General features: G+C 40.6%; 1 protein-coding gene across 5 annotated transcripts in view; it reads right to left on the reverse strand.

The window, feature by feature from the left end:
* Positions 1-324: 324 nt before the first annotated feature.
* Positions 325-13237, reverse strand: part of atf7ip (activating transcription factor 7 interacting protein) — a 31236-nt gene continuing 18323 nt past the window's right edge. For 2 of the 5 annotated variants that reach the window (XM_086296004.1, XM_086296002.1), the window contains exons 2-14: positions 9817-9869; positions 8404-8919; positions 7817-8267; positions 6775-6956; positions 6406-6543; positions 6210-6281; positions 6049-6119; positions 4346-4410; positions 2134-2814; positions 1944-2045; positions 1779-1856; positions 1530-1615; positions 325-1266 (exon numbers count right to left, since the gene is read on the reverse strand). In XM_086296004.1, the coding sequence (XP_086152130.1) occupies positions 805-1266; positions 1530-1615; positions 1779-1856; positions 1944-2045; positions 2134-2814; positions 4346-4410; positions 6049-6119; positions 6210-6281; positions 6406-6543; positions 6775-6956; positions 7817-8267; positions 8404-8913 (2898 nt within the window). In that variant the 5' untranslated portion in view covers positions 8914-8919; positions 9817-9869 and the 3' untranslated portion in view covers positions 325-804. The remainder of the gene's footprint in view (positions 1267-1529; positions 1616-1778; positions 1857-1943; positions 2046-2133; positions 2815-4345; positions 4411-6048; positions 6120-6209; positions 6282-6405; positions 6544-6774; positions 6957-7816; positions 8268-8403; positions 8920-9816; positions 9870-13237) is intronic. The other 3 variants (XM_086296007.1, XM_086296006.1, XM_086296005.1) reach the window with 3 other exon arrangements.

The following is a 13237-nucleotide window of genomic DNA, read 5'->3' on the forward strand; positions in this document are numbered from 1 at the left end:
CCTAGGGATCAGTCAGTGATCCACTGGCAACCCCAGGTTGTTTAGGAAAAGTATGTATCCCACAACCAGCTGGTGAGTGGTTGCTGGCAGTCGCCACTGTGTCGGTGACGATTTGTCTGCACCAATTGGGCAATCACAAGAACGTTGTGGATGCAGCACTCTTTGAAACAGATTTCACATAGCATCACCCACAAACCTCTATGAACAACTTGCCAATCCTATGGGAACTACAAAGGAGTCATCCAGGCTCTCTAGGCCTAGGTGACTAAAGTCTAACTGCAGAGGAGTGCTATGGCATTAAATACAGAATATTTAACCTGTCGCTGACTTTAATAAAACCTCTTTATTATGCTTGTGAAAGTCTGGTTGCCAGACAAAACTTACAAAAGTTATCATTCTGTTTCTACCACACATTTATACATTTCTGTGCAATTTAGTTTACATGGAAAAAAAAAAATCCTGTCAAGTAAAAGAGGAAGAAAAAAAAAAGAAAAAAAAAAAGATCTGGGTCTGAAGATCAGGAGCGAACAACACAAATACCTGATCTGGCAGGAGGGGCAAACTTTTTCAACTTATATACACAACAGCTTAAGTCACAAAAAACACATTACATATGATGAGTCAGACAAAACCAACCGTTTGCCACTTGAACTCTCCAAGTCAGTTTGTTGCCCAGTTGTTATGTGGGAAGACATTTACAGGTGTTTGTTTTTGTCCAGCGTACAATATTTCAGTTCCTAACACAAAACAGGTGAAAAGTCATAAACTATCAAAGGCAAAACGCTATGTCTTTTCTGTAACGGTTCAACTAGAGCTGGAACTGATGACATTTGTGCACTGAGGTTCGCAGAAAGAGCCAAAGCGCCCATATACATCTTTGGCTCGAACAGCAAAGTGATACGTGGAGCCAGACTGGAACTGGGTCAGCGTACAGGCCATAGGCAGTGGAAGGGCCTTCACCTCCCCAATTTTCTTCCAGTGCTGCTGAGATGCATTGCTGTTAGAGTTATCTTGATGAAAGGCATAAAGGTGATAGCTTTCTACAGCTGCGCAGGTCCGATCAACTTCTCCAACACACCAGGAGAGCACTATACCAGTCTGACTCTGCACCAGCTTTAGCTGAGGTTGTTGAGGAGGTGAGGTCCGTTCAGCCTCTGGGGGTAAGCGTGATGGTGCGGGTGCAGGAGGGAGCGGTGGAAGCGCCATGCTGGAGCCTCGAGTTGGTGTAGTAGTAGTGGTTACACTGCGGGATTTTAATGGAGTATCCTGCAAAAAAAGAAATCTGGTGTCACAGCTTGTTCTTTCCTTTTAGTTGTGGCAAAAGGATCATTCGTGCTTGGATAACTCCCAAAACAGCTAACAGCTGTAGTTTTCAACAGAGAAAAATCTAATAATAGCTTTAGAAACCAACCATCAGCAAATCATGTTAAAATAACAATTCACCAAGACTTAAACATTGAAGTTACAGAACAGAAAAGTAGTGAAGTGCCTGTGTGAGAAATATTTAGAATCCAGTTCTAAAAGCTCACCACCACTGGGGGGCGGTGATGTACTGTCAACTGAGGATTGCCAGAACTGTTCTGATTGCTTAGAGGGGATGCTCTTGCTCCTGTATCTGAAAACAAAAACAAAAGCAAACAAAACAAGAAACTCAGATTATATGTATAAGTTAGAATTAAAGCACAGGATACATATGCATAGGCATCTGCCTAAATTACTAGATACTTTATAATTTGCCAGAGTGATAAAATTTGTTTAGTGTAATTTGGTGCTCTTACTGTTGTGGATGCTGATGACTGGGTTAGTGCGTGGGCTCGGTGAGGGAGTTGTAACAGTAGCATTCTTCACTCCAGTCACTGAAAACCATAAAACATAACATAATTAGCCTTAATAACATATATTAGGGGAAGTAAAAACAAAACAAAAAGTTCGCCAACTCTAACCTTGGACATCATCATCGTCCTCGGTGAGGTCAATTACGGAGCCTTTGGGTCGTGCCGCTGGTGCAGCTGCTTTAGATGCAGCGGTTACTGTAACTTGGTTGTCTGAGAAATACAAAACAATCTAAATTTAGTACCAAGTTAAGGAAAATGAAATGTCAGCAGCACCTCCGTGCTCTTCAGTCATCCTCACCTGTCTTTGATGTCAAAGACATCCCCTGTGGAGGTCCCGGAGCAGTGGATCCGGTTGCTGCTGGCCCAGATGTTGTAGGTGAAGAGACTGAAGACATGGCCCCGACTACAGAGACAGACTGAGCTGGTGTCCTGGCCGTGGTCACAGATACCCCAGCATGGGGTGTAGTTATTCCACTTGCACCGCCTTGATACACAGCACGAGCAAGAGAGATCTGGCCAGAGGACATCTGGGCACTGGAGCCATGGAGGGCTGGGACAGTGGCCACGGCTGGTGCCGAGGCTGTGGCTGTGGTCGTGACAGGTGCAGGCTTGAGTATAAACGTGGCGGTAGAAGCAGTGGTTTTGGACTTGTTCAGTGAGCTGGCTGCAGACAAAGACGAGACGGGGATGTTGACCAGTGTCCCTGCCTGGCCGTTCACTGATAAAGGCAACTGGATGAGAAGCGGCTGGCCTGTAGCCATCATGCTACTCCCAGAGGCAGTCTTCAAGAGGAGGGTGCCCGTTTGACTCTGGGTGGTAATGCCAGTGGCCAAGGTGGAGGTGGGATTAGAGTTGGAAGTGATCAGCTGGAGGATAGGGGTCTGCTGAACCATGGCAGTTGAAGTGGAGGTGGGAGTTGGAGCTGAAGCTGCAGCAGGGGCTGAAGCTGCGGCAGGGGTTGCGGTAGGAACTGGAACTACTGGGGGGGGGAAAGAGACTTGTTAGAAGAGACTTGAAAATATCTGCACAGGGTACACTTTTGCTCAAAAGACTGTCAATCATTTGTTAATTGCTAGTAAAGGTGATGGCAGTTAAAAACCCATCCCAGCATGACATGGACAAAAGATTTTGAGACATCTATGCAAAAATACAACATGCAGACAAATTCAATGACACTTTTCCACACTGCTCCTGGAAAACATGAAAGGTAAGATGACCTATTTTCTGTAATTCTGTCATGGTCAATAAACTTCCAATTACAAACATGGCTTCTTAACAGGAATAAACATTAAAGAGCAGCCAGAAGTTTGATACGCTCACTTTCGCGGTGTTTCTGTAACCAACTCAATTAACATTGCTGAAAATTAAAACTAGGCAATACTTTTTTCCTATATATAATTGGCTACATTGTAAACACTTACTAAGAAGTCGACTGTTTTCTTATTTCTGAAGGTTTCGGTGTATTGTGAAAACTAAATAAAAACAAGACTTCTCCAAAAAAAATTGTGAAAACTAATCAAAATAAAATAAAGAGTGTAGGAGAAAGTTTAGTACTTATAATGTTTGGTAAAAATTGTATCCATTTTCAGAAAGTTCAGTGTTTTTTGATTCTAACTGCTGTACTGATTTTCTTAAATCTTGTCTCGGACATAAATAATTATAAAGATCCAAACTAAGTGTAAAACAAATAAATACTAAAACAAACTAACTAGACGGAATTTTAAACAAAAGGTTAAAATGAAAGAAAAATAAAAACTAATTAGAAAATACAGAACTATAATAACTATAACACTTTCCTGAAGAAAAAAACAAAAAATAAAGAATAAAAAAAGAGGCTTTGACTCTGCTGTTTACAAAAGTCTCACCACTATTTGCAGCACATGCAGCAGAGTATGCATCAGAACTGAGCAAACTATGGTGCAAAGTTGAGCCATGTCTTCAAAATAACACAACAGTTAGGTTTGTGAAGTAAACTATCAGATCTGCCATAAAGAAATCTGCCAAATCAAACATGCAGGGATCTCTGCTGTGGAAACCGCTCATAAATAACGAAGCAGACAAAAGCAACTTTCTGTTGCTAGAAAGTAAATAGATAAGGACAAGTCTAATGTGCCATTTGTTTAACTGTGTAAGTATGCATTAGGGATATAGTATACTTTGTCTATTATTTGAAGATCACTCTAAACTGTTCTGAAATGACTGCATTGTTGTGTCAAATCCTAGCTTTATCTGTCACAGCTTGCACTGGATCCCATTTTCATTTATTGTTTAGCCAATACACCAATACCTGAATTTGTACTACCTAAAACCTGGGAATAGGTCCCAAATATCCAACACTGGTCAGGCTTCAAGTACACACAAAGAACGAACAACATGCAAACCCACATGAAGAAAAAAGCTAAAGTTTCAAAACTCCCACAAGAAGCCATTAATTCTGTCAAAGAACAAACAAACAAAACGTACACAACATTTACCATAAAAAAAATTAAAGACAGATCTTTGTTACTCACCCGCTGTGCTGGATGAAGAAACAGTTGTGGATGTCTGCTTTACCTCCATGGAAGTCCAGCCTGGCCTGTTTAGAAAGATTGCTGATACTTAGAGTTGTTGACACTTGAAGTTGCTTATGTCCTTTACAGGATGAAGAGTGAATGAGGTAAGGTGTTGACATTTAGATTTATTCCATGTAACACAGTCATCTTTGTGGTAGGAACGAGAATCAAACTTAAAGCGTGTGTCCGAGTTTTCACAAAATCATTCATCGGTATTTAACTGCAGTTCGCTCTCTTCAAGCATGGTGCCAACTTCACAAAGTCTGTCAGCAGAGATTAATATCCTTTTCAACATGATAATTTTTAAGAACACCTACAAAGATCTAAGTGACTGGAGGGTGATATTTTGACAAAATGTTTATATATGTTCTACCACGAATAATGACAATTGTCCCAGTATGCTTCAGTTCCTGTGGCGTTCAAGCGTCAAAACGACATGCCAGTTCTTTCCTCGTACTCTCGAAAAAACTCCGGCCTTCTCTTTACTCGCAGTATTTCATTGATAACGTCTCGAATTTCTCTCCACTTCTCACAAGACAGCACAGGAAATCGACGCTCAATGTACATCCTCATCGCCCTCCTCAAGTTTACGGGCAAGGCCTCTTTGCCCAATAATCCAACGTAGTTGACCTTTGCGACCCAGTCACAGTAGACATCGTATGGCACTAAGTAGCGGAAAATGTACGAGGCGTAGCGGTCAGGTCTTGGGTTCCCTGAGCTTCTCTTGCAGTTGTGGTAGAGCACGTTTTCCAAGTGCGAGGGAATCGTGCGGAGTTTAATGTCTGCTCTGCATTTCCCTTCATTGTACTCTGCCAGCTTTCTCGCCATGGCAACATGGCGGGACATATCTGCTTCCTCTTCCTCCTCCATTTCCTCGTCTTCTCCCTCCATCTTGACAGACAGTGCCGGAGTCTTATCAACAGAGGGCACCAATCCCTCTCTGGGCACCTCAGGCTGCGGCTCTATTGTCTGTCGACGGAGCACGCTGTTGGGAGGAGAGGTGCAGTTTTAACTACACTCTGCACTGCCTGAAGAAACGCTCAGGCTTCATATTGTAGAACGTCACAAGACTCAGGACCTGGACCCATGTGGGGTTACTTTGCAGGTGCAAAACACACACTGGGGCATGTGTTTGTTTATTCCAAACAAGTCTTTAGAAATATTTGGAGCGAAATTAAGACTTTCAAAAAGATGGTCCTGACAAACCGAACAAGGGACATGGATTCTTGTTTCCAAAAAAGTATGGATTTAGAGGACGTAAAGATTGATATTCTGTCCATTTGTTTGTAATCTAGTGATTACACTTAGCAACCCGGGACAATGTCAACTATTCACAGTGTAACGGTTTCGTGTGTAGTAAGTACTTGCTTTAGTCCGGTATTGTCACGTTCATACAAAAGCAAAATTATATTCACACAAAATATCATCATGCACAAACTGCTGTATGATTCAAAGATTACATGTTTAAATACACTGATGCTGTCAGTTTTGAAACCTCAAAATCAGACTGACAAGTGGACTGTCAAAAGGTGTTAACTTCCACTGAAGGGACTAAAATGTCTTTTAAAAAAGCCATGGAGATTTGCCTCTCAAATACATGACTTAACATACAAAGCATAGCTGACAGGGATCTAGACTGAAAATGAGTCCTGAACACTTACCGCTGAGCTTGAGGGTTATTCGTAACCGCTGCCGTTTTGGCAGCAGTAGCAGCAGCAACAGCAGCAAGTGCCTGTAGAAAACAAATAAGAAGTTTCAACATTTTTCATCACCTGCATGCCAAATGGAAACATTTTAACAAGTTACAAAAAAAACATCTTACCTCCTGTTTCCTTTTATTCTCCGATACCTGATTAGCCTCTCCAAACTTTTTTGATAGTCGGGCAATCTTGGCCTGAAGAGAAACACCAAGTAGACTTTAGATACTTGTCAAATGGAAGCAGAGCATCTTCCAATGCCCAACATGTTCTCCTTATGGGACAAATTTAATTTCACATAAAAAGTTAACCTGCACTCACTTGGAGTGTGTTAATGGCAGCTTGGTGTTTAGTGGCGCAGTCAATTTTGTCTACTCTGTCCTTCAGCTCTTGGAAATGTTTGTCGAAAATGGTGAGCTCCAACACCTTCAATCGCTCCTCCACTAACTGCTGCACAATCTGCGAAGAAGAATGAGGTGAAAGGGATGAAATGTTAGGAAAATTGGTGAAGAGAAACTTATATTTATCCAAGCTCAGCTATATCAGTCAAAATTATTATAATTAAGGCCACAGAGCACTGTGAAAAAAATGAAGTCGGCATCAATTATGCTGTATGTGTGAATGGATTTAATGCAACCAGTGTTTAAAAGCTATTAGAGTAAAAGCATATCTGAATACTCGAATACAAACCTTCCCGAGTTTATGATGACTGCCAGCTTTTGTAGTAATTTTAAGTTCCAGTTGGGCCTCCAACTCCTCACGGTCCATCTTGGGCCTCTTACCCTCTATTTTTACAGTTTGCCCATCTTTTTCAGAGCCCTCCGATAAAGTGCGTTTCAGTCCCGAGGTTGAGCTCCTCTCCTCTTTCACTGCTTAGCAAACAAAGACAAACACCAAAATATTTAAACTTAACACAGAACCAGTAACAGTTACTTTCAATAAGAACATTTGTTGGGTCTCCCTTTCAGTGACCCGGGGCCCTCAAAAAGAACTGCATACCTCTGAAGGCTTTATTTTCGGTTTCTATTGATACTGCCATTATGAACGCTGAAGTTATGTAAAAGCTGATCAGAGGTTAGTTAGTAATTGAATCAAAGGCATGTCCTAATATAAACTGAGTCCATATTCATATGGACTTTACCAGTGGTTCCTTACTCTGTGACGCCGTTTTTACAAGCTAGCAATAAGAGCCGTTGTTTACATGGTTAACATTTTTCCAGTGTTTACACCTGGTGTTTTTTTCTTCTTCTGTTTGTTTGACCAATCAGCATATGAACTGAAGTCTAAACGAATCCCTGTAAACTTACAAAGGGTCCTCTTGTGCTGGATGAGTCCCTACCCTCAAGTAAAAACAACACCAAATATAGAGTACTAACTGCAATCTTTTCCTACTCCTGCAGTCACACAGAAAAAAGGCACAACTTCCTCCAACTCCAAGAACTGCGAAAGAGTTCCACGTATCAAACTGCAATATCATCCAGGAAATTTATTGCAGTAAAATCCTCAAATGATAAATTTCCTGTGACAATTTTCCGAAAAAGAAACCACCCAACTTTTCCCTTCAGGATCAGAGGAAGCCGATTTATCCCATGGTAAAGTATGCAAGGATTCTGCATTCTGACTTGAAATCTTATCAAATCATTTATGTTTTGAGTACAGTGTTACATTATCCTATTCACATGTCATGTAGTATATAATTGCTTTTTGCGTTGCAACATCCACCATCTCATACCTGTATCAGATGGTGGAGTGGACGATGGTCGAGATGGCTTTGAGGCTTGTCCCACATTAGTTTTTTCCTTTTTGGGCTCCACTTTTACAGAGCCCACCTCCATCTTTTCCTCACACGTCAAGCCTTTCTTCACATCCGCTTTGTCAGTCTCTTCTTCTTTTATGTCATCTTTGATTTCCACTGATTGTTTTTGGTCCGCACAAGAAGAAGCTGGATTGGGTATAGAGCAAGAAGATGAGGAAGAATCGGAAGTGGTACATTTAGGAGAAGAAGGCTTTTCATCTGGTACTTTGGCTGTGGAAGCCTCAGTGTCCATTTCCTTTGTAGTGTCACTATCTGTTTCCATTGGTTCTGTGAAGTCAGATACTGCAGGTGGCACAGGTGTATCCAAACCTTTCAGTGGGTCCACTGCCAAATCTACAGCTGGGTCCTCTTCTACAGTGTGGTCCTCCTGAGAAAATTAAAAATGATAACCAATTAAACGTTTTTCGGGCTCTCCACTTTCAATACGAACTACAGTATAAACTAATTTTTTTAAATAAATATAAAGGTATCTGACAGTTTTGTTCATGTTTCCATGCATTTACCTTCTTCTTTTCCTCAGCTGGGATCACCTCAGTGTCTTTTTCCTGTTGTCCCTTGCAGTCTGTTCTAGCTGTGACAGGTTCACTTGATGATGATGGTGTGCCATCTTTCTTCTCATCTTCTTCTACCTTTTTCAGTTCAAAATTTAGAGGATCCACTGGTGATCTCGGAGCAGTCATTTCTTCGAGTCCTTTTGGACTTGAAGAGGGAGGGGAAGGAGACAAATTTAGGGACAGGGACGGTGTGGGAGAGCTCAGAGCGGTCGGAGAGACGGGTGGTGTAGTCTGGGGAGTGTTCAAGTCCAGGATGTTGTTTTGCTCTTTGTCGCCCACTTTTTGTCCGTCCTCTTTATGTGTTCCATTCATCAGAGGTGGTGGAGATGGGTTGGACAAACTTGTACCCACAGTGAGCAAAGTGCTGTGCAGGTTCTCCAGCTGATGTCTATCACTGATCTTCATGGTTTTCCTGGCGCGGAAAATCTTCTTCTTCTCTTCTGTCACAATAACTTCCATCTTTGCCTGTGGAGTAGAGATAATAGATAACATGCATTCAGAAGGGATTAATGAGAACAGACAACACCCAGAGCTGTAAAAGTTAATGGCACAGTGTCTTCCGCTAATTAACCTTTCCTGATTCTGATCTTTACGCATTGCACAGTATTGGGTGCACCGTTTCCGAGAAAACACTAGAGGACACTGCAGAGCTCTTTGGCATTAGCTTTTTCTTTCTGGAAGGTTCTTCTGTCACAGCTGTCTCTGCACCAAACTGATGGTTCCTTAGCAGCCCGTTCCTTTACTACAAATTTAACTCAGCATCCAAGCCAAATCACACTCATCCATCTGATTACACATTGCTTTATCTGTCCTACAGTGACTTAAGTCAACAAGCAGCTCAGTAAGCCAGGAAACCTTTTTTCATGGTAGTCAGAAAAGCTAAACTTGCTTCTGCAAATCCCCTCTACCTCACTTTTCTGAAAAACTACGGATTTCATGTTTACCTAAGCCCCAATCCTGAGAACAGAAGTGGCACGAGTTAACAACAGCAGCAGCTCAACCTTCCTCCCATCCCCCCATCCTCCTATTGGTTCCCTCGTCAGCAAATCAGAACGGACCCATTCAGGCTGTGCTGGCAGCAGCAAAAGGGTTATGCAAAACATGAAGGACTTTCCGTATAGTTGTGATTGTTGTGCACAATTTACTGTTAAGGCTAGTTGTCACATTCTACAAGGATTCATTTCATGTCTACTTATTTTATATGCGTGGAAGCATGTGTTGATTTTACCTTCATTTTATGGGTGTCAGAAGTAAAAATGAACCTGAGCTGTGTGCAGGAGATACTTTACTTGCAGTAATTTTCTTCTTTTACACTCATGTGTTATAATATTAAGTAGCATATAAAAAGTATTTAGAACTCACCTTCAAGCCAAAGGGTTCCTGACAATGGACTTAATACAGGACTTGTCGACAACCTGAAGGACAAATGAGAATAATTTGTTAGCAAATGTCTTAGTAACTTGAGCTCTAACTGTCTCTTTGGCTTCAAAGTGATATATTTTTCCAGGTCAATATGAATTGCATCAACTAAAAGTGCAATTATGTCAATTACTGTATTTTTTAACATACTTATTTATATCCAGATTTAAAATAGCATACAGTAAAGTAGACTAAGGACACTAAATCCCGGATTTTGATAAGACTGATGCTTCTTCCTTACATTTGTTTCTGCAGTGTAAAATTATCGGTCGTGACCAGCTTTCGCTTACTCGTGCTGGTAAAGCAAATGAAATTGCCTTAATTTGGAATTTTTTAGGAATAGTATTTATGACGTGACAAAACTCGAAACTATTTTTTTTTCAAAATTCAGTAACTCACAAGGCAAAAATTACTCAAAGGTAAACACAATAACGTAATATCACAATTATATTTTGGGCGATTATTCAGTTATCTGCAAGCAAGAGGCTTAAGAAGAACACCAATAGAGTGGTGACAAACTGGTGAAGGTCGCCAAAGTGGTGACAAACACACAAAAGGTTAACACAAAAGGACGCAAAACAGGAAAGTGGTTTGCCAGAATGATGGACAGAAAAAGATGTTTTACTGCAGAAAGGTTGAACTTAAAAAAAACCCAAAAAACAAAACATAATTATGTACAGGTAAGAAGAAAAAAACAAAAACATGCAGTCACTGACAGTTTTGTTATATTTTTGGTCTTATTTTTCCCCCAGCTGCTAAGATCAGACTGTCGCTTCTAGTGGTAAAAAGCAAAAACAGACATTCAGATGGTAGGAACCTCAAACAGCCATGTCTTTATACTGGTTTCAGTGCAAAAAACACAACATAAAAAGTGGTTACTACATGAGAAACCTTTAAACTCCGACCAGGAATGAGCAGTAAGCCGTGTCAGTTTCACACTGTAAACTTGGTTAGCTTTACTGCTACTGCAGTACTCACATGGTGCAGAGAGAACCGAGGGAAAACAGCCTCAACTTGCAAAAATCTCTCATTTAGCCTTGTGTATGTTGAAGCTTAGCAGGCTGCCACATGTATATGGAAAAACACAAAGACTAATGTGGACTGAGCGTATAGCTCCAGCTTTAATGCTGAGCAGCACAGTGAGATGTTTGTACACACGTTCAATATGTTAGGCCTTCCCTACTCTGTTTTTACATGAGCATGCATGTTTCTTGCTGTTTTCCTTCCTATTGTTCTAAAAATAAGTAAGGCAGCATTTCAATACAATTGCCTAAAAAAGATCTGACCTGAAAAACAAGAAGAATCAGAAAAAAAAACTCCTAAAAAAGCGTTCACAAATATGTGGAGCAGTGAAAACTGCAAGAACAATTATTGGTTTGCTTCACATTCCAGTGTTACTGCACACTGCGCAGAGCCGACTATCCCCCTCCCCCGTCCCACGGCCTCATTTACTGCTCCTGGATTTAGTGCAGGAACTCAAAATGGCCGCTGGATCTGTTGTTTAATGTCAGCCCGAGCTCTCAGTAGCTAGCTGAGAAGGATTCTCATTCAGGTGTATCAGGTTGCAGCACAACTCTGCTTAGCAAGAGTTTTCTATTCAGCCTGACACTTCGGCAAGCTGTCACATTGTGAACAAATTGTAGAACATTTAAAGAAAGTGCTAATTAAGCCAAACATAATCTCAGTTATTTGCTGATAATATTATTAAAGTGATCTTTAAATCCAACCTTTTTATTGCTATAAAACAAGCAGAAAAAGTATTGAGTCGATTTTGTCAGGTTTTATTATTAATCATTGTTATGGTCTTTAAAAATGTACACAGACTGTAAAAAAGCGCAGTTCTGTGTATAAACGCTCAGTGCATAGATTTTTAATAGTTGCTTGCAGCTACGAGAACTAGTCATCTTGCCCCTGTAAAGTGCAGAAAGCAGTCATAACATGTATGAGTAGCATCAGGGTGTGGCATTTAATCTTCACTCCAAATTAGGCCAAAAAAGGTAAACACTATTTTTAAAAAAATTATTTATCCTAAATCAGCAGAAACAGCACAACGTTAATCAAACTTCACACAACAGAAACCCATAGGAAAGCCAACACATGAAGGTTTATAGATTGGAATTCAAATCACTAAATGACGATTCATACAAGTTGTGAATGTTTCCCAAGAGAGAATCCACTGACTACTGAAACAGCAGACACCCACTGTTTCTGTGTCCTTAAAAACACAACTATGTGATTAAACCGAGTTCAAGGATCTTACTATGCACAGATGCACTTTTTAATTTAACACTTGCGTTTTATTTTTGCAATGTTTTCTAAGCCAGGCTATGACTAACAGCTTACTAAATATGAACAGCAACTGCTTCATTTATTTGAAGCTACAGAGGGTGCATCAAAGGAAAGAGCCATGGAGAGATATTCAGACTCCATCCTTGGACTTAAACAAATCTTTACTCCAAGTTACAAAATAGCTGCTCATTCCTTTAGAAGTATTCCTTGAAACTCACTGTGTCAGCCCCCGATAAGCGGTCATTAAACTGCCGATTACAAACTCTGTCAATCTCGACTACAAGCATAACTACTTCCAAATAAAGCAGAAGCAAGGTCACTTGCTTTGAGAGACTGGAGAGGAGTTTGTGTTGCAGCAAGAAAACCTCTAACCTTCTTCAGTCTTTTAGCAGCCAAGCAAACAATCAAGACTTGACATTCATACTTTGTGGTTACATGCAACATCAAAACCTTCTCTTTCAGAACATGGAAGAACATCGCTGGTACAGATGGAAGACACGGTCATACTTAATGACATCTTGATCATCAGTTTTCAAGACAACATAAGACAACCTGGCTTAACATCTTGGCCTTTCCACCAACACACGCTGTCGAGCATGTTTGTGACGAAGCGCGAAGTTATTCATCGTCACATCTCTGGCTGACCTACAGATTTCAGTTAATGTTAAATCCCTCGTTACTTTGTTTGTTTGTCCACTGTGCACCATTAAACACTAGAAACAGTGTGTGAGTGTACCACGGGTCAGCATGAACAAATAAACCAGTGAGTTCAAAGAAAACACACGTGTTTATCAGCAACTCAAGCCAAGAAAGCCCGCTTTGGACTAAGACAACACAGTTGGGCAGCTGTGTTATTACAGTATATTGTTATTTGAGATTTACAACTTACATTTTGAGGGGATGATGACAGACTGTCGAAATGCTACCTTTTTGAGTGAAGTAAAAAATCTTTCTTTCTATTAAAATAAAACATAGTTAAAAGATCTTCTAGATCTTCAAGTTAAAAAATCTCATTAGGAGAACTTGAGATCTCTTAAAAAGACGTCAACTTAAATAACAGAGAGACTCTAACTGT

The sequence above is a fragment of the Aulonocara sp. 'chitande type north' Nkhata Bay genome, linkage group LG6 (genome assembly GCF_057382095.1).
Source record: "Aulonocara sp. 'chitande type north' Nkhata Bay isolate Kocher_YH1m ecotype deep benthic linkage group LG6, A_spYH_male_GT1.1, whole genome shotgun sequence".
NCBI lineage: Eukaryota > Metazoa > Chordata > Actinopteri > Cichliformes > Cichlidae > Aulonocara > Aulonocara sp. 'chitande type north' Nkhata Bay.